Source organism: Bufo gargarizans, chromosome 7 (assembly GCF_014858855.1).
Source record: "Bufo gargarizans isolate SCDJY-AF-19 chromosome 7, ASM1485885v1, whole genome shotgun sequence".
In the NCBI taxonomy this organism is placed as follows: Eukaryota; Metazoa; Chordata; class Amphibia; order Anura; family Bufonidae; genus Bufo; species Bufo gargarizans.
The window spans coordinates 749,507-771,689 of NC_058086.1; the positions used below are offsets into that span (position 1 = coordinate 749,507).

The window sequence follows — 22,183 nt, forward strand, 5'->3', positions numbered from 1 at the left end:
AAACAGAATATCCTCCATAATCCTTTCCATAATTTTCATTAGCTATGCATGCTATTTGTAAATCTGGATTGTATATATCAAGGATACACCAAATATAGAAACCGCATATGCGGTATTGGTGCGTCTTTGTTGCGTTTATATTAAAAAACAATCCAGGTTTCATAACTGCATGGATCCCTCATGTACATATATACAAAAATATATAAACATCAAATAATTGCTCACCATCGTGTTGGGCTATGGTATATAGCCTTATTATGATGTACAGAAGATTTTGCAATAAAAAACGCATGGTCTCCAAAAAAACGCATATGCGGTTTTGATGCGTTTCCATTGCGTTTTTTCTAAAAAAATATTAAAACATACTATACAGTGCATAAATAACACAAAATTCCCAAAAATACATGCAAGCAAACCATAAAAACTATAAAATGTATATTTATAAATGTACGAAGATTGGTATTTCCTTACTTATGTTTGAGGAAAAACTGGTTGCTTAAAACCTTTTAATATATAGAAGTTATAATAAAAAACATAAAACTCTCCATATCAAGTTTCTAAAAACTCTCTGCTGCTGACGCTCCCCCCAATATACTACAACAAGACCTGAATTTGAAACAGAAAGCCATTATAAGAGATTTTTATATATAAGTATGAAATGTAACTCAAGATCATTTTTTAGAAACTTGATCGGATCGACTATTTCAATTTAAATTCCGAATATCATCCGTCTTTTCTTGTATATGGCACACCTCTGACATTGGACTGAACATTTGGATAGTTTCGGATATTTCCTATCCGCCATATATGCGAATTATTGGCCATATCCGCCTTTTTTTATATATCAATTAGGTCCTTTTTACCATTGTGTTACAGTGACTATATATATATTTTAGGTACTTTTATTACTGATGTGTATGTATATGTGTTTGAATATGTGGTTTTAATAATATAATATTTTATTTTATTCAATAAAGTACCACGGCTACCAGATATAGTGAGTGCCCAGCCTTTTCTTTTGTATAATTTTAATTTATATGTTTAGGAATAAAGTGCCCTATATTTCCATATATGAGTGACCATCCCATATTTTTTTACTATTGATATCCGAATTTTGAGGGGTGACTCAATGAGAATAGAGGTGAGCGGATGCCTTTATTTTATTTTTTATGCAGAACCGCTCCAAAACTCTGTGTGGGAACTGGCCCTTATTTACGGTACTTGCTGCAGCCAGGATGTTCCTGACACAATCAGCCTGTGTGTAGGCTCCGGACAGTGCGCAGACCAAGCCTGCGCAGTAACGTCCATACTGAGGGCAGCGCCCTCTGCTGGACATTGCCCTCACCCACAGAATGTGAGGTACAGCCGCGCAGCTGACTCAAGATCTCCTGTCCGCCCAGTCAGCTGACACGTGACTCATCACGTTACACAACATGTGGTGACGTCACGGCCCCGCCCCTCCACTGACTTCCTCGTTCGGCTCGGTAGTTCCGACTAGAGAAGCGGCCCCGGGAACATGGCGCTGAATAAGAACCACTCGGAGAACGGCGGCGTGATCGTCAACCATGGCGAGAGGTCAGTGGCCTCGGTTTACGTTTATAGAGTGCGACATCGCCTGTGTGAACGTCTGTGGAACCACAGTTCCCAGCAAGCCATGTGTCGGTTGTGGTACCCATCATTGGTGGCAGCTGGTGATGTGGTGATGGTGGTAGCGTTGGTTGTCACTTCTGGTAATCTGGTGGGTAGGGGACATGTCCACTGGAGGTGCTTAGAATACAGGTCACTGAGGCCGTTCCATCTGTCAGGAGCCATCGCTGCCCTGGACACTATAGTGCAGCGCGTTGGGCGCCATAGGTGACCATCACGTGACGCGTCTGTGGCCGGTATATGGTCACGTCTGGATCTCGGCATATTTCAGCGATACATCGCTAATGCTTCTCCAGGGACAACGCCTTTAAAAGAGTTATTAACGATTTAGTAAAATCCAAACCACATGACAAGGGTTTAAATAAAAGAAGTGATATACTCTTTCCGGGGTGCTGGGATACGGCTGAGGGCAGTGACTGGCTGCAGTGGTCACGTAACCAGGAACTAATAGCGGACCGGAGAAACGGGGGAGTATATTGTGGTGTTTATTTGAAGACGTTGTTTCAGATAACCCTGTTAATCCTGCAGTTGGGACAAAGCTTAGAAGGGTTAAGGTGCATTTAGACCCGCCGAGCAAACAGGCAATTATCAGGAAGAGACTGTGCCTTCCCGATGACTGCCTGCTCCTCAGAGATCAGCTCCACGGTTTGGGGGCGAAGGGTCCCTAATGCCATCCTCATACAGATTAAGGCTACTTTCACACCAGCGTTTGTACTGGATCGGCAGGGTTCAGCAAAAACGCTTCCGTTACGGATAATACAACCATCTGCATCCGTTATTCCGTTATGAATGGAACCGCTTGTATTATCTGTAACATACCCAAGACGGATCCGTCATGAACTCCATTGAAAGTCAATGGGGGACAGATCCGTTTTCTATTGTGTCAGAAAACAGGTCCGTCCCCATTGACATGAGCGAGTTCCCGTTGTGACAGCATTATGTCAGTGTAATTCAAAGCGACACACAGTATTGTAACTAGGGATGAGCGAATCGACTTCGGTGCCGCTTGGAACCGAGCCCAAGTTCTGGAAATGTTTTTTTACAGTAGAAATCAATATATGAAGTTATTGCGAGAAGTAATAACTTTGGCTCATAGCAGCCAATACATTCAAATACTGTACAGAGCGCTCGCTCCGTACAGTATTGAAACTAAGTTTTATGCGAATTGACTTTGGATGTTTCATCCGAAGTTGATTCGCTCATCCCTAATTATAACGCTGCGATAGGAAGTCCATAATTTAAAGAACTTTCACTTAGCCAGTGCAAACTACCTGGGGGATGAACGCTCATGTGACCCCCATACAATTTGTACTCTGCACATCCGGATTGCATAGGTAGATGTGGTGCAGCGGCATAAAAGATCCGATCTGCTGGCCAGCGTGTGTTGGCTGATCAGCGGGGTGTTGAGAGGGGCTGATGGTTGAACAAATATAGGTATAAGGCTGGTTTCAGACGAGCGAGTATCACGCTCTGGACTCGCAGCACAGTACCCGTCCTGTCCTCCCAGCGCTACCAGGGTCGCATAGCATTATATTGGTTTCCGATGCTACGTAACCCTTACAGGTCTGGAATGTATTGGATGACACTGACAGCATTATGTCAGTGTTATCCAATACATTCCAGAACCGTAAGGGTTATATAGCATCAGAAATCAACATAACGCTATGCAACCCCAGCAGTGCTGGAAGTTCAGGCCGGGTGCTGCTCTGCGAATCTGGAGTGTGACGCTCGCTAGTCTGAAAGGGGCCTGATATAGTGGGACCTGCATTCCCTGAACTGATTGCAGGCCAGCATGGCACCAGCGGAGGTAGTATTTAGTTTAGGTTCCTCTCCTGAAGAGATTGTCTTGACGCTGGTGGACAGGCGCATATCATTTAGTACAAGATGTATCTGCCAAGAATGTCACATTTATAGCGTAGCACTAGTACATTCTGTGCAGTGAGTGCGACACTATTGTATTTACTGTGTGACTTGTGCTGTTGGGTGGTTTGTTTTTGCTTACATATATTTCCTCACCGGGCATGTAAGTGGCCCTTATTCTGTGTGTTGCATATGTCTGCAGAACTATTTGATGTATTTTTATCTGTCAGCCCCATACATGTACAACCGAGATCCAGACGACACTGGTGCGGTCTGCCGGCTGATCTGGTCCCCGGCTCAGTGTCACCTGACAGAAGGGAAATGAAGAATGGGATTATTAGGTCACTGAGAGATTAGGAGAAAATGTTCCAGCGCTTTCTTGACAAATCCTGTTTACTGATGTCCGTTTGCTTCTAGCATACTTAAAATGTGTAAAGATGTGGAGCTCTCCTTCAGTGACATGGCCCACAAGACCGAAGCCTTTAAAGGCACGAAGAAGGGGATACTGTACCTCACCCCGTACAGGGTAAGTCTGGGGCCATAAATGTTTCCTTTATGTTCCATTAGGTGATTGTAGGTCTAATTTCCCGTCAGTTTTTCAGTTTAGAATTTGGCTACTTTCACATTAGTGTTTACGCGATCCGGCAGAGGATCTCAAAGCAACAGCAAAACGACCCCGTAAGAATATTACAACCGGCTGAGCTTCCATTCAGAACGGATCCGCTTGTATTATATCGAAAATGAAGAAACCATTTCCGGCATCATCGACTTAATAAACCGGAACGGAATTCATTCTGGTGCACGCCGTTCAGGTTTGTTCAGAGTTTTGTCCTCATTGACAATGAACGGGGATAAAACTGAAGCGTTTCCTCCGGTTTTGAGATCCTCCGCCAGCTCTTAAAACCTGAAAGGAAATCGCATATGTGAAAGTAGCCTTAAAGAGTTATTACAAAATAATAAAAGAACATATTATTCACCCGTTCAAGGGGTTGGACAGTTTATATTACTAGCTGGGCAGGCATCATTATTACACTATCGGTACTGATGTCCATTGGGGTCAGTGACAGGGAAACTAGCGCATGCAGCCCTCCGTCAGCAGCCATGTAAACATGACTTATTCATATCAACAGGTCAATAATGCCTATTACTAGCTGCCTGCATGTTCTGTTACCAGCACAATGTTGTCCACGAGTCAAGGTATAATTGCAACTGTGCCACAACCTTCATATTTAACGTGGACAAATTGGGTTTGTGACTTCTGCTTCTCATGGGTGATGCAGTGGAGCCTCTTTTGGGCTGTATCAGCACTTTTGATTAATCATAGCTTTTATCAAATATATTTGGTGGTAAGGTCTCAAAAGTTCCTTAAAGGGATTTTCTGGGATTACTATGGTTTGTAACAGATATGCTCATGTACTTGTTTAAAGGGGTTGTCTCACTTCAGCAAATGACATGAATTAACTTCCTCTTTATAATAAATGTCATTTGCTAAAGTGACACCACCCCTTTAACACATTTACATCCTCCCCATGCTTTTTTTTTTTTTCATTTGGACCCTCCTGACCATTTTCACCATGTAAGCATGTGTTGTTTCCATCCTGTATGTAGCACTTCCCGTTGCCGTATCCGACCAAACCCATGATGCCCTTCTCTTTCTGCCTCAGTGCCAGTACCACCCTAACAATGCCCATCTAGCTTATAGCTCCTCCCACCCAACTAGTTACATAGACACTCCCCTATCATTGCCCCTGTTCCATGGACATAACATCACAGAAACAGCTACATGGACATGGTCACAGCCCAAAAGAGATGCTATGAGCAATAAAGGTAAAATAAATACAAAATTACACCTACCTTCATAAATTATTATTTTGAAGGATGGAAAACCCCTGTAATGTCAGTTTTTTTGATCATGTCATTGCTTTTTTCTATTTTAGATGATCTTTCTAAGTAAGGGGAAGGATGCTATGATGTCCTTTATGATGCCGTTCTATCTGGTAAAAGGATGCTCCATAGAACAACCTGTGTTCTCAGCAAACTACATAAAAGGCACTGTAACCTCTGAACCTAATGGTAGGTTATGGATGTTATGAGAATTATCTGTTCACTTCTGGTCCATGTTGCAAGTCTAGTCAAGAAGGCCCTTAGGCCACATTCACACGACCATGAAAAATGCCCATGTGATGCCATGTGATGGACGTTTTTGTAACGGCTGTCTGGCAGCCTTTTTCCTGAGCCCATTAAAAGTCAGTTGGACATGTTACTATCAGCCATCGATAAATAGGACAATTCCTATTTTGGCTGTTTTCACTGATAGACAGACCCAATTAAAAATCAGTGGACCCGTTTAGGCTACTTTCACACTAGCGTTCGATCGGATCCGTTCTGAACGGATCCGATCATATTAATGCAGACGGAGGCTCCGTTCAGTACGTATCCGTCTGCATTAATAACTTAGAAAAAATTCTAAGTGTGAAAGTAGCCTGAGCGGATCCGTTCAGACTTTACATTGAAAGTCAATGGGGGACGGATCCGCTTGAAGATTGAGCCATATGGTGACATCTTCAAGCGGATCCGTTCCCATTGACTTACATTGTAAGTCTGAACGGATCCGCTCGCCTCCGCACGGCCAGGCGGACAGCTGTACCCTTAGGCTACTTTCACACTTGCAGCAGTGTGATCCGGCGGGCAGTTCCGTCGTCGGAACTGGCCGCTGGATCCTGCCGATCTGCCGCTGACTGAAAGCATTTGTGAGACTGATCCGGATGCGGATCCGTCTCACAAATGCATTGCAAGGATGGATCCGTCTCTCCACTTGTCATGCGGACAGACGGATCCGTCTTGTACATTTTTTCACATTTTTACCGGTCTGCGCATGTGCATGCCGGAAGGACGGATCCGGCATTTTTTCCCATAGGAATGTATTAGCGCCAGATCCTCCTTCCGGCATGCACATGTGAAAAGATTTACAAGAAAATGTGAAAAGATTTACAAGACGGATCCGTCTGTCCGCATGACAAGCGGAGAGACGGATCCGTCCTTGCAATGTATTTGTGAGACGGATCTGCATCCGGATGCGTCTCACAAATGCTTTCAGTCAGCGGCAGATCGGCGGATCCGGCGGCCAGTTCTGGCATTCAGGCAAGTCTTCAGTTTTTTTTCGCCGGAGAGAAAACCGTAGTATGCTGCGGTTTTCTCTTTTGCCTGATCAGTCAAAACGACTGAACTGAAGACATCCTGATGTAAACTGAACGGATTACTCTCCATTCAGAATGCATGGGGATAAAACTGATCAGTTCTTTTCCGGTATAGAGCCCCTGTGACGGAACTCAGTGCCGGAAAAGAAAACTGTGAGTGTGAAAGTACCCTTAGGAGAGAGAAAAAAGTAACAAGAAGAAATGTATATAAATCTCTCATAGGGCTTGAACTTAGGATCTGTACATACGAGGCTGTGCGCTTAGCACTACGCTATAGAATTTTCACACAAGTAGGCAGTTTTTTCTGTTCTTGGGGCTCTTTCACACTTGCGTTCTTTTCTTCCGGCATAGAGTTCTGTCGTCGGGGCTCTATGCCGAAAGAATCCTGATCAGTTTTATCCTAATGCATTCTGAATGGAGTGAAATCCGTTCAGGATGCATCAGGATGTCTTCAGATTCCAGGCTCAAAAAGTTATGGTGTCTGGCTTATCCCTCCCACTGTGTTCCATGGAGTATGCGCAGTTTACTGCTGGTACAGCTCAAGCATAGGAAATGGGATCGGCTGTCGTGCTGCCGGCTGTTTGAAGAGATGCCGCGCTCTTACAAGCACTGTTCTCTCCTCACTGTTTACTTGCTTGCCATTGCAGTGGCGAGCAGGTGTAATTACAACTCCACCGTCCATATTCACTTCCATGGGACGGCTCTGTCCTGTTCACTTGAATCGTACAAAAATTTGTGACCCCAAATCCGCAGCTATTCAGTCATGTGTGAACCACGCCTAAGACAACATTGATACAACGGTTTTCCATGGTATTTTTATTGAGTGTGTGCATCCATTTTCTTGCAGTGTTTCTGTTTTTAATGGCCGCTTTTCATCCTTTTTTCACGGAAGTTAAAAACAACCATTAAAAACATTTTAATAAAATGTTATTTCCGCCCTTCAGTGCTGCTCCCCGCGTCGCTCCTGGTCCCTGCATAGCCGCTGCTGATTCTCCCCGTGCGAGGATGAAAACATCCGGTATCGGGGGGAGCAGCCAATGGCAGGCGGGGACGAACCTCCCTAACATTGTGGGTGATGCTAGGGAGGCTCTTCTGCTGTCTCTTCCTCATTTACAGCTTCATCGTTTTTTTTTTTTTTTTTTTTTTTTTTTATTACAACAAAGCCTGGTACAAACCAGCTATTTTTTTGAGGGAGAGAACGCGCTAGGACTGTATAGAGTCAATACAGACATTCCAGATGATGCATTTGTCTGACCATGTACTTTCAGGTATGTTAGTGTCAATTATTAACAAAGGCAGGACCTTTGTTCCTATGACCGGATTCAGGTGTTACTGGATTAAAGGCTTTAACCTATTTGCCAGAAAATTACAATTATGTAAACTATATGCACCTACTAAGAGTAGGAAATATTGAGAGTTGGGTTTTGAGCCTGAAGAGATGGACCTCGATGTCTTTTTAGTCTCGGGAAGGGAAACTGAGAGACAACCACATATGGGACTCATCACAGAGTCCAGATGAAGGTTCGCCCAAACGCGCTTCAGGGTTGGCGCCATCCTGGAGGAGGCACAGCATGGGTAATATACTCTGCCATAATGTGGAGCAGTGTAGTTTGTTGCCAGTGTGCAACACTAGTGACCTTTTGATTAAATTGGATTACGTTTTTCTGGAAAAATACGTGGTTAGCAATTATAGATGTGGAAGCATTATATTCCTCTATCCTGCGTCAGGTGGGCCTTTGGGAGGTTGACCACTTTCTTGCAAGTAGATCCGGTTTAATGAGTCGACACAATTTAGTTTAGGCTTATCTTTACGCATATTATTTTTTTCTCTTTGACATCAAGTTCTTTCCACTTGCTCAGGGGTACTCAGTTGGGGAGCCTGTGTTCCCCCCACGTATGCTAATCCTACCCTGGGCTGGTGGTAGGACAAAGTGCTGTTCTGATACATAGATGACATTTTCATTATTTGGTCTGGGACCAGAGAAACCTATTGAAGATTTTGTTGACTACCTGAAAGGGAACATGTCACCCTAGACATGTTGGAGCATGTTATAAGCAGTAGTAGCTTAAAAGATTGATGTATAGTTTTATAGGAAAAGATTCAGTAAAATTTGTAATTTATTAAAGGGGTTATGCTCTGGGGAGGGGGGCCTGCTAACATGACTAGCAATACAGGCCAGCGGCACTGAGAAACAACCCCAAAACATAAATGAACCTCCACCAAATCTCACTGTAGGTTCTTTGTAGGCCTCATTCCGTTTTCGGTAAACAGTAGAATGATGTGCTTTACCAAAAAGCTCTACCTTAGTCTCCTCTGTCCACAAGACGTTTTCACAGAAGGATTTTGGCTAATTACTCAAGTTCATTTTTGCAAAATGTAGTCTTGCTTTCTTATGTCTGTGTCAGCAGTGGGGTCCTCCTGGGTCTCCTGCCTTAGCGTTTCATTTCATTTAAATGTCGACGGATACTTTGCGCTGACACTGATGCTCCCTGAGCCTGCAGGACAGCTTGAATATCTTTGGAACTTGTTTGGGGCTGCTTATCTGGACTATCCTGCGTTGACACCTTTTTATCAATTTTTCTCTTCCGTCCACGCCCAGGGAGATTGGCTACAGTGCCATGGGTTGCAAACTTCTTGGACAAAGGCAAATCTAGATCTCTGGAGATGGACTTGTAACCTTAAGATTGTTGATATTTTTCCACAATTTTGGTTCTCAAGTCCTCACAGTTCTCTTCTCCTCTATCTGTTGTCCATGCTTAGTGTGGCGCACACAATGCAAAGACTAAGTGAACTTCTCTCCTTTTTATCTGTTTTCATGTGTGATATATTTTTTTTATTGCCCACACCTGTTACTCGCTCCTTTAAACTAACCTGATGCATCAGAAGCTTGAAACAATCTTATTTATCCACAATTTTGCAAGGGTGGCAATAATTTTGTCCAGCCCATTTTTGGAGTTTGGTGGGACATTATGTCCAATTTGCTTTTTTTCCTCCCTTTTTTTGGTTTTGTTCCAATACACACAAAGGGAATAAACTTGTATAGTCAAACATGTGTTTATGCAATACTTTTCTGTGAGAAATACTTCATTTTCTTGAATGATTTCAGGGGTGCCAACAGTTACAGCCATGACTGTATCAGGTGGTGCTTCAGATACATGCAATGCAAGGTGACCGGGACGGGAGCTAATGCCCATGTGCAGGAGACTATGCGCACTTGCTCCGGCTATCCCGGACACCAGAAGGGCTGTTTTTGTTTCCTTTCAGAGAGCAAGCACGGCTACTGCTGATGTATTGCAATGGTGGCCATAACCCCTAGAGATGAGCAGTGCATAAAAACAAGGATAATTATGAGCAGTAAGAACAGGAGAGGCAATATTGTAACAATGTTGGTAAGTTACTTGTATTAGGTTATTACACAACATAAATGTCACTTCATAAGATGAGACAACCCCTTTAACTTTTAATTTCAGCATTTTCTGGGCTTTGAAGTTAAGGAGGTGGCCCTATCGGTGATTGACGGCTATCTCTGTATCAGTCGTAGAGGGAAGGCTGCCAGTCACTGATGGGACCGACTCCTGGGCTTTAAAGTGAATCTGTCACCTATTTTGACCATATAAAACCGTTAACATAGGAATGTGCAATAAAGTACCTTCTTACCGACATGGGTAAGTAACGCCCCCCTGCAGTGCCCAGCCGGCCTCCTAAGAAATAAATGTCCTCCCACATACTTGCCGAACGGAATCTTTTCCTATTAAACTATATATCCATCTGCTCATCAATCTTCTTCTGCTCTATAACAGGCTGCCTGTAGCTTCCATTGCATTTTTGTGGTGATATGTTCCCTTTAATTATAATAGTGTTAGGTTTACCTATAAAACTAACCGAAAATCCTTGGCGTTCCTAGATTTGCGTATTTATAGGGATCTTGATAATAGTTTACAAACTACCTTATTTTGTAAGCAAACAGCAAGTGATATCTTCCTTCAGTGCGTTTTCCGCTACCAATACACTTGTTCACAATGTAGCAGTTCACGTTTGTCTACCAAACATAATGGAGGATGTGTATTCGTGCCTTCATATTATTCAGGACATTTGATACTATGTCGAAATATACATTCTGTCAGAAGAGCAGCCAACCAGAATGTACCGTATCGGGTATAGCTGGATCCTGCCGGATGGCCTTGGACCACATTATAGTCAATGAGAGCATATGTGTTTTTACAGGACCGCGCGACTAACTCCTGTAAGGTTGAACCATCCACTCATAGGTACAAATAGAGCATCAGATTTTCCAAATATCCTCCCCCCACAACAGCTCAAGCACAGGTAGGAGTCAGGCACATCAAACCAGTATAGTCATCTGAAATTCCTCCAAATATGTCTTCAATTGCTGTCCTCTAGAGCATTAAACACTCCAATAGTGAAGAACCGCTGTTTACTTCTTTAAAAAATCCTTTTAATATACTCACAAGGGTAAGTTAGTATAAAACCGATAAAAGAATTCACAGCAATGTGCTCCAGCTCCTGAATTGTTTTTAGCAGTTCATGCGCCGATGCTCTCCTTTGGCATTTTTTGGAGATCCGGTGACGTACCGTGCACTCTATGGGGCTGCCAGGAAGCCCGGTGACGTCACCGGCACTGATGGGTGGGATTTAGCGCTGCCCTAACCAGTAAAACGGCCAGGGCAGCGGTAAAGACCGACCATCAGGGTCGGTGACGTCACCGAACACACTGCCGGGCTGAAGCTTCCTCCCGGAAGTTTGTTATGATAACTGCGATTTAGCATAGGGCAAGGGAGCGCATCGGAGCATGAGATGCTCCGATGCTAGCCTCAGGGGGGCTGCCTGGGTGAAAATAAGGGTATGTCTGGGTTTAGCTCTGAACCCGGACAACCCCTTTAAGGCAACTAACCACATTAAAGAAGTTTTCCAGTTAAAACAATTTATGCCTTATCCACAGGATAGGGGGTATGCCTGATAAGTGGGGGCCCCACCACTGGGGCTCTGCCAATCACAAGGGGTTGTGCTCCTCCGGCAGTCATGCAGGGGTGCTGCCATTCCATACAGCTCTATGGGGCTGCTGCAGGTAGCCAACATGCTTGCATGGACCTCTGTCCTCATGATTGGCGGGGGTCCTTGCAGTCAGACCCCTGCCAATCAGACAGTTATTCCCTATTCATTGGAGAGCGGATAAGTCTTAATGGGACAAGCCCTTCGGATTGCAGATTCCAGTGATTGTAATCCCTCTGCATAATGGTGCTGGGACGGCCAGTTGTTTGCTATCATTTGGATAAGGGTTAATATGTAGTTTGTCTGGGTCTCCATCTACAGTAGGTCACTGCAGTTGCATAATGTTGTTGTCAGCATGACACAGCATTTCTCCTTCCCATTGAACTAATACCATTACACATCGTATATTGTGCCTATAAATCAGGACAGGGATAGATGACGTACTAAACATGTGGCACCCAAACATAGTCAGCATCTCACATGTTTGAGAAGTGGATTATGCCAGATTTAATTTCCCCTCATTTTTATTTGTCATTCCAGGTGGTTGGGAAGGACAGGCCTCATTTAAGCTTACCTTTAACAGTGGCGGAGCCATTGAATTTGGGCAACAAATGTTTAAGCTGGCAACCAATGGTAAGTTTCTTCTTTTGAATTTTTGTATGAAATGCTGAAAAGACATCGATAATTTTTTTTACCATCTCTTACTACTATTTGACTTATTTCTGGTACTGATACGTGTACAGTTTGTCTCCTTATTAGTTAATATTAGTGAATGATTTGGTCCTTTTTTGATGTATATCTTTAAAATCTTTTTATCTTAGCTTCTAGACCACCACAACAGCCTAATCCGGGTTATGGATACACATCTGCTCCTGTACCAGGAGTTTATGTTCCTGGAGGATACCCACCTGCCCCAGGAGGATATGCTCCAGCCCCTCCTGCAGGACCCTATCCCTATGTTCCCCCAACTATGAATGGATATGCTCCAGCACCTCAGCCCATGGGTTACCCGTATGCTGCACCAACAGGTATTGATAAGAATCCAAACACATTAACAAAATTAAAGTGAAGCATGGCATATGTTCATTTAGGAACTCTGGCAAAATTATTTTAGATTCTAATTGTTGGTTTCCTTGGATAAACAAAAAAATAAAGGTAAAACACATCAATGTATTTGATAAATATTCCAGTTACTATGAAGTTGACATGATACCAGAATTTTGATTCCATTTCGATACCAAGAAAAAGTAAGATATTCAATACCATTTGATACAACGCAAAAAATACCCACACATTAACCTCATGTTTCTGGGCAATATGAGGTTAAATTGTGAGTATTTTTGTAATTTATCCTTCTGTATGTTGTAGGATAAACGACCTGTGGTGGTGTCATCGCCATGTGACCAGTAACAAGTGAATGACATCATCACAGGTCCTTTAACCTGTGAGCATCCAGCACCGCGAGGACTGTGGTGAGTTTCTCTTTCCCCTGCCCTCCTATTCTCTGCCCTCTCTTATACTCCCCCATTGGGCCACTTTGCTTTTTCATGGGTGGCATTGGTTGGCCGTGCCACAGTAAGGAGTGACATTTTCCCTTATTCACCGATGTGTGTCCGTTTATGAGAACATGATGTGCACTGTACTTTGCACTCGCCATGTTCTCTAATAGTTACTGATACTAAGCTGTGCAATGGCGCAATGACTGTGTCGAACTGAACCGGCTTTCAGAGTATCAAAAAAGTATTGAGACTTCGATACCTGGTTCTACCCTACCCTGAAATCTATTCTCAAATAGACATGAGGGCTTACAAGTACGATGTTGTTTTAGGTGGCACAGCTCTTCCAAATAATGTTTAGTATTAGCCTCCACTAGGATATGTTAGACTGCATATGATACACAATCAAAAATTAGTCTTCATCTATTACGTTATGTTATGACTGTCTGCATCGGACCGTCAATCCATCAGATTGGCTCCTGACATTCCCAGTTTTAAAGGGAATGTGTCATCAGAAAATAACCTATTGTTTAAATCACATTTTTATAATTAACATATTTGTAAAGAATTGTTTATGTCGTTATGTTTAATTTTCCATGTCACGATCTATATTTAAACAAAAACTATAAAATCCTGCACTAAGCCTAATAATAGGCGCCGCTTCTTGGTCTGTACAGATCACTTTACTGCAGCTACCTGCTTATCTATAGAGCCAACCCAAAAACAAAACCAATAACCTCAAAGAAAAGTTGGAGACACACATATAAAATATATGTAATTTATTAAGAAATATATATTAACAAACAATATATGAGACATAAGGCACAAGTGTACAGGGGGGGGGGGGACTTCGTGTAAGGAGGTCAGATACAACCTCTCTCCCAAACACCCAACTGGCAGGGAAAAAAAGATGTCAAAGCCCTAGGTATACATCAGCATGAAAATTGTGAGAACTGTAGGTTCACTCAAAGTAACATGTACTGGTATGTATGTTGCATGCACTGAAAGATAAATGTACAAATAGCACAAGGCAAACTAGCCCACCCAAAGGCCTGGGATGACCGCATAAGGTATGCACATAGCCATTGAACTGTACAATACAGACAGAGGCAAGTGTGCCAAGTGTGCATACCTTATGCGGCCATCCCAGGTCTTTGGGTTGGCTCAGTACAGTGGCGTACCTACCATATAGGCAGACCACGCAGCTGCTATGGGGCCCGTGAGGAAGAGGGGCCCGCAGTGGAGGAGATGCCCCACCCCTAATTACTTCTGTCTATCTTTCTAAAGCTAATGGACCTTTGATGTCATCACAGGTCCTGTAAGGGAACTGCACGGTGTAAAGTGTAGTTCCCAAGTTAGAACAGTGCATCTGCCAGGACCTGTGATGACATAATCTTCAACATCACAGGTCCTGCAGGATGTAGCAAAGAAACTGCACCAAAAATGGTGTAGTTCCTAGTTTTGAAAGGTATATCTGCCAGGACCTATGATGATATCATCACAGGTCCTTCAACCCCTAGGTCCTGCTCATTGCTCACTCATGTATAATACTTCAGACAGATACAGTGACCACTACCTCATATACCTCACACACACAGTGACCATAATGTATAACTGACCACATATTTCTGTAAACAGTGCATCTATAGTATTATACCTTGTATGTCTCACATCAATACACTGCTCTGTGTGTGTATGTGTGTGTGTGTGTATGTGTATGTATGTGTGTGTATATATATATATATATATATATATATATATTAGTACAGACCAAACGTTTGGACACACCTTCTCATTCAAGAGTTTTCTTTATTTTCATGACTATGAAAATTGTAGATTCACACTGAAGGCATCAAAACTATGAATTAACACATGTGGAATTATATACATAACAAAAAAGTGTGAAACAACTGAAAATATGTCATATTCTAGGTTCTTCAAAGTAGCCACCTTTTGCTTTGATTACCGCTTTGCACACTCTTGGCATTCTCTTGATGAGCTTCAAGAGGTAGTCACCTGAAATGGTTTTCACTTCACAGGTGAGCCCTGTCAGGTTTAATAAGTGGGATTTCTTGCCTTATAAATGGGGTTGGGACCATCAGTTGCGTTGTGGAGAAGTCAGCTGATAGTCCTACTGAATAGACTGTTAGAATTTGTATTATGGCAAGAAAAAAGCAGCTGAGTAAAGAAAAACGAGTGGCCATCATTACTTTAAGAAATGAAGGTCAGTCAGTCCGAAAAATTGGGAAAACTTTGAAAGTTTCCCCAAGCGCAGTCACAAAAACCATTAAGTGCTACAAAGAAACTGGCTCACATGCGGACCGCCCCAGGAAAGGAAGACCAAGAGTCACCTCTGCTGCGGAGGATAAGTTCATCCGAGTCACCAGCCTCAGAAATCGCAGGTTAACAGCAGCTCAGATTAGAGACCAGGTCAATGCCACACAGAGTTCTAGCAGCAGACACATCTGTAGAACAACTGTTAAGAGGAGACTGTGTGACTCAGGCCTTCATGGTAGAATATCTGCTAGGAAACCACTGCTAAGGACAGGCAACAAGCAGAAGAGACTTGTTTGGGCTAAAGAACACAAGGAATGGACATTAGACCAGTGGAAATCTGTGCTTTCGTCTGATGAGTCCAAATTTGAGATCTTTGTGCGACACAGAAAAGGTGAACGGATGGACTCTACATGCCTGGTTCCCACCGTGAAGCATGGAGGAGGAGGTGTGATAGTGTGGGGGTGCTTTGCTGGTGACACTGTTGGGGATTTATTCAAAATTGAAGGCATACTGAACCAGCATGGCTACCACAGCATCTTGCAGCGGCATGCTATTCCTTCTGGTTTGCGTTTAGTTGGACCATCATTTATTTTTCAACAGGACAATAACCTCAATAACCTCGAGGCTGTGTAAGGGCTATTTGACCATGAAGGAGAGTGATGGGGTGCTGCGCCAGATGACCTGGCCTCCAGTCACCGGACCTGAACCCAATCGAGATGGTTTGGGGTGAGCTGGACCGCAGAGTGAAGGCAAAAGGGCCAACAAGTGCTAAGCATCTCTGGGAACTCCTTCAAGACTGTTGGAAGACCATTTCAGGTGACTACCTCTTGAAGCTCATCAAGAGAATGCCAAGAGTGTGCAAAGCAGTAATCAAAGCAAAAGGTGGCTACTTTGAAGAACCTAGAATATGACATATTTTCTGTTTCACACTTTTTTGTTATGTATGTAATTCCACATGAGTTAATTCATAGTTTTGATGCCTTCAGTGTTAATCTACAATTTTCATAGTCATGAAAATAAAGAAAACTCTTTGAATGAGAAGGTGTGTCCAAACTTTTGGTCTGTACTGTGTATATATGTGTGTGTGTGTATATATAATATATATATACACACACACACACACACACACACACACCCCCCCCCCTATGACTATGACTATGAAAATTGTAGATTCACGACTATGAAAATTGTAGATTCACACTGAAGGCATCAAAACTATGAATTAACTCATGTGGAATTATATATACACACTGCATATATTACACAGTATTATAGATGCAATATGCACAGGTATATAGTATCTACAGTAGTGTACTGATATATGAGGTACGAGGTATAATAGATGCAGTGTGTACTGATATGTGAGGTAGGAGGTATAATAGGTGCAGTGTGTATAGATTTATAGTATATACAGCAGAGTACTGATATGTGAGTTACGAGGTATAATATATGCAGTGTGTACAGGTGTATATAGTATATACGGTAGTGTAATATGTGAGGTATGAGGTATAATAGATGCAGTGTGTACAGGTATAGAGTAAATACAGCAGTGTATTGAAGTGAGGTATAAATTACAGGTCGTACCTCATATATCAGTCCACTGCTGTATATACTATATATACTATATATTTGTACACACTGCATCTATTATACCTCGTACCTCACATAACAGTACACACTGCATCTATTATACCTCGCACCTCACATAACAGTACACACTGCATCTATTATACCTCGCACCTCACATAACAGTACACACTGCATCTATTATACCTTGCACCTCACATAACAGTACACACTGCATCTATTATACCTCGCACCTCACATAACAGTACACACTGCATCTATTATACCTCGCACCTCACATAACAGTACACACTGCATCTATTATACCTCGCACCTCACATAACAGTACACACTGCATCTATTATACCTTGCACCTCACATAACAGTACACACTGCATCTATTATACCTTGTACCTCATATAACAGTACACACTGCATCTATTATACCTCGCACCTCACATAACAGTACACACTGCATCTATTATACCTTGTACCTCACATAACAGTACACACTGCATCTATTATACCTCGCACCTCACATAACAGTACACACTGCATCTATTATACCTCGCACCTCACATAACAGTACACACTGCATCTATTATACCTCGCACCTCACATAACGGTACACACTGCATCTATTATACCTTGTACCTCATATAACAGTACACACTGCATCTATTATACCTCGCACCTCACATAACAGTACACACTGCATCTATTATACCTCGCACCTCACATAACAGTACACACTGCATCTATTATACCTCGCACCTCACATAACAGTACACACTGCATCTATTATACCTCGCACCTCACATAACAGTACACACTGCATCTATTATACCTTGTACCTCATATAACAGTACACACTGCATCTATTATACCTCGCACCTCACATAACAGTACACACTGCATCTATTATACCTTGTACCTCACATAACAGTACACACTGCATCTATTATACCTCGCACCTCACATAACAGTACACACTGCATCTATTATACCTCGCACCTCACATAACAGTACACACTGCATCTATTATACCTCGCACCTCACATAACAGTACACACTGCATCTATTATACCTCGTACCTCACATAACAGTACACACTGCATCTATTATACCTCGCACCTCACATAACAGTACACACTGCATCTATTATACCTCGCACCTCACATAACAGTACACACTGCATCTATTATACCTTGCACCTCATATAACAGTACACACTGCATCTATTATACCTCGCACCTCACATAACAGTACACACTGCATCTATTATACCTCGCACCTCACATAACAGTACACACTGCATCTATTATACCTCGCACCTCACATAACAGTACACACTGCATCTATTATACCTTGTACCTCATATAACAGTACACACTGCATCTATTATACCTCGCACCTCACATAACAGTACACACTGCATCTATTATACCTCGCACCTCACATAACAGTACACACTGCATCTATTATACCTCGCACCTCACATAACAGTACACACTGCATCTATTATACCTCGCACCTCACATAACAGTACACACTGCATCTATTATACCTCGCACCTCACATAACAGTACACACTGCATCTATTATACCTTGCACCTCACATAACAGTACACACTGCATCTATTATACCTTGTACCTCATATAACAGTACACACTGCATCTATTATACCTCGCACCTCACATAACAGTACACACTGCATCTATTATACCTCGCACCTCACATAACAGTACACACTGCATCTATTATACCTTGCACCTCACATAACAGTACACACTGCATCTATTATACCTCGCACCTCACATAACAGTACACACTGCATCTATTATACCTCGCACCTCACATAACAGTACACACTGCATCTATTATACCTCGCACCTCACATAACAGTACACACTGCATCTATTATACCTTGCACCTCACATAACAGTACACACTGCATCTATTATACCTTGTACCTCATATAACAGTACACACTGCATCTATTATACCTCGCACCTCACATAACAGTACACACTGCATCTATTATACCTTGTACCTCACATAACAGTACACACTGCATCTATTATACCTCGCACCTCACATAACAGTACACACTGCATCTATTATACCTCGCACCTCACATAACAGTACACACTGCATCTATTATACCTCGCACCTCACATAACAGTACACACTGCATCTATTATACCTCGCACCTCACATAACAGTACACACTGCATCTATTATACGTTGTACCTCACATAACAGTACACACTGCATCTATTATACCTCGCACCTCACATAACAGTACACTGCTGTATACTCTATACATCTGTACACACTGCATCTATTATAGCTCTTTTGTGTGAAAAAAAACACAAAAGGAGAAAAACACAAAAAAAAACGTTTTGCTGTTAAAATCCTGGATCAGCAAAAACTCTTCCGTCACGATGATACAATCGCCTGCATCCGTTATGAACAGAGCCAGTTGTATTATCTTTAAAATAGCCAAGACGGATCCGTCATGAACTCCATTGAAAGTAAATGGGGGACGGATCAGTTTTCTATTGTCAGAGAAAACTGATCCGTCCCCATTGACTTACACTGTGTGTCATGACGGATCCCTCTTGCTCCGCACCACATCGCGGACAGAAAAACGCTGCTTGCATTTTGGTGCATTCCGTTTCGTTCAGTTTTGTCCCCATTGACAATGAATGGGGACAAAACGGAAGCGTTTTCCCCCACTATTGAGATCTTATGATGGATGTCAATAGCGGAAAGGCAAAGCGCACATGTGAAAGTAGCCTTATGTTGAAAAAAATACTAATTGGTATCACATTACTTACTGTGACTTGTGCTAAATTATCACAATATTTGACCAGCACAATAAAAATGCCAATGATTGTCATCCGCCTTCCCAAAAATGGAAACAAAGGAAAAAATGAGAACTTATATTGCAAGAAAACAAACCCCACAAAGCTCCATCTCTGGGGAAAAAAGTTATGGCTTTGTTTGGAGAAGCAAAAGCAAATGAGTTTTTAGTTTTTTACTAAAGCATAAAGAACGTGTACGTTTCCCTTTGCTGTTACTGACCCATAGAATGAAGCTGTGAATGGCACAAATGTACAATAGCGACTAATCAATACATTGTATGTCCCCCAAAAATGCATCTTATCCCACAAAAAAGAAGCCTCCATAGAGCTATATAAGTGGAAAAATTAAAAAGTTATGACTCTTGGAATGCGACAACAGGGGAAAAAAAAGGAAAAAGAGCATGGCCTTTAAATTGTCTAAGTTAATATTGAGCTATTCAAAGGCAATGAAAGTGTTAAATTAGCAAAAGAAGTTATGCTAACCGGTTCTTACCCCTTCAACTACAGCACGCCACAGCTTTGGCGGGCTTTGTGTACATGGTTGCAGCAGTGATGTGCCCGTATACCACAATTGCTGGCCTCAGTATACCTCTGTGGCCAGTGGTTCAGCTGTCGTGTGGTACATCATGGCTGCTGCTTCAGAGAGGATCAGAACAGTGATGCTGGAGCAGAGGGGTTTTGAACCACTGAGTAGAACTTTCGCTGCCTTTGACAAGTATTTTTTCTTAACTCGGGATAAGCCATTTCTGCCCCCAACGATCAGCTGTTCTGCAGTAGCTCCCCCATTGTGTTGTGGAAGTGAATGGGAGCAGTGCTGCAGGTGCCAGCTGTCCACCACACAATGTAGTTCCGGAGCCACTGCAGAACAGCTGATGTGCAGGGGCCACACTCCTCAATTAGACAGTGGTGATCTACCTTCAGAATAAGTAATCGCTAAAATCCCAGAAAGCCCCTTAAGAGAGAATGTGTCATCAGAAAATGGAAATTTTTAAGTCATTTTTTTAAAACAGATTTTAAATAATTTTTGGTGGTTATTTTATATTGAAAAAAAACATAACCATTTTTTGCACTGACCACTAAGCCTGATAAAAGGCACCACCTCTCGGTCTGTACAGATTACTTCAGCTATCTGCTGATCATTAAAGATAAGATTGGAATGGCAGATATCAGCTATCTAAATAGGAAACACAGGCTCCAGCATTCACAATAGGTGATATCAAGCGTATCTACTCGACCCTGACCTCTGCATCGGTCACAGTATGCTTAGTCCCCTGTCCATGGAGGCGGCTGTAAGGTGGTTCTAAATGCTGGGGCAGGATGGCTCCCCCCATAATCATGTTCGGTAATAGAATAAGATTAGAAAAAGGATGTATGTCAGTCTCTGGTTTTAAAGGGTTGTCCGAGTTCTATAAATATATATGCCCATCTGCCTTATAACCTAGCTAATAATACTGTTGTAATTTTACATTTTTCTTCTATAGTACCGGGATTCTGTAGGGCTGATGCGGGTCATGTGACCCGCGACGTCATCCACCAGGCTCCTGTTATGACTTCTCGTGTACAGTCTTATCCCTGCCTGATGGAGGGGCCCAGCTCTGTACACGAAACGCCAGAGCCCTGTATCTGGCTGCGCCGGCTCCTGTGAGGGATCGGGCATGTGCGATCCTTACCAGTGTCGTCAGCCTTGTGAAGCGAACATCGCCCTTATCCACTGTAGTGCCCGCCCCCTCCCTCTGCGATTGGCAGCCGTGTAAAAACACCAGAGCCCTGACCCACTTCGGACCCCAAAGTCACTGTTTTCAGAGCTAAATGTGTCACCTGTAGTAGGAGAATGATGAGCAGCAGAGCTGTGTTTTGTTAGGTGTAGGACAGATGAAATGTAGCAGTGCTAAGTTTGTCAAATGTAGTAGCTTTCGGATCTTTACATGTGGTGCAGAGATGTAGTAGAGTGGACGTTGTCAAATGAGTTTGTCAGCTGAGCTTGTCAAATGTAATGTAGGAGAGATGAGATGTAGCAGACCTGAGTTAGTCAAATGTAGTGGAATTCAGTTCTTTACACCTAATGCTGAGTTCTACACATGTAGCAGTGCTTGGTTTGTCAGGTGTAGCAGAGATGTAACAAGGCAGAGGCCCTCAAATGGGACAATTCTGGAGTTTTATTTCAGAGTAGCGGAGCAAAATTTGTCACCTGTAGTAAAATGAGTTCTTCCAATGTAGGAGATTGATATGCAGTAGAGCGGGGTCAAATGTAGCAGAAT

The 22,183-nt window shown here is 42.7% G+C and overlaps 1 protein-coding gene across 1 annotated transcript in view; it reads left to right on the plus strand.

The window, feature by feature from the left end:
• The first annotated feature begins 1,419 nt into the window (after nt 1-1,419).
• WBP2NL (WBP2 N-terminal like) overlaps nt 1,420-22,183 on the plus strand; it is a 28,803-nt gene continuing 8,039 nt past the window's right edge. The window contains exons 1-5 of the mRNA XM_044301637.1: nt 1,420-1,575; nt 3,925-4,033; nt 5,445-5,580; nt 12,256-12,348; nt 12,537-12,743. Of these exons, the coding sequence (XP_044157572.1) occupies nt 1,517-1,575; nt 3,925-4,033; nt 5,445-5,580; nt 12,256-12,348; nt 12,537-12,743 (604 nt within the window). The 5' untranslated portion in view covers nt 1,420-1,516. The remainder of the gene's footprint in view (nt 1,576-3,924; nt 4,034-5,444; nt 5,581-12,255; nt 12,349-12,536; nt 12,744-22,183) is intronic.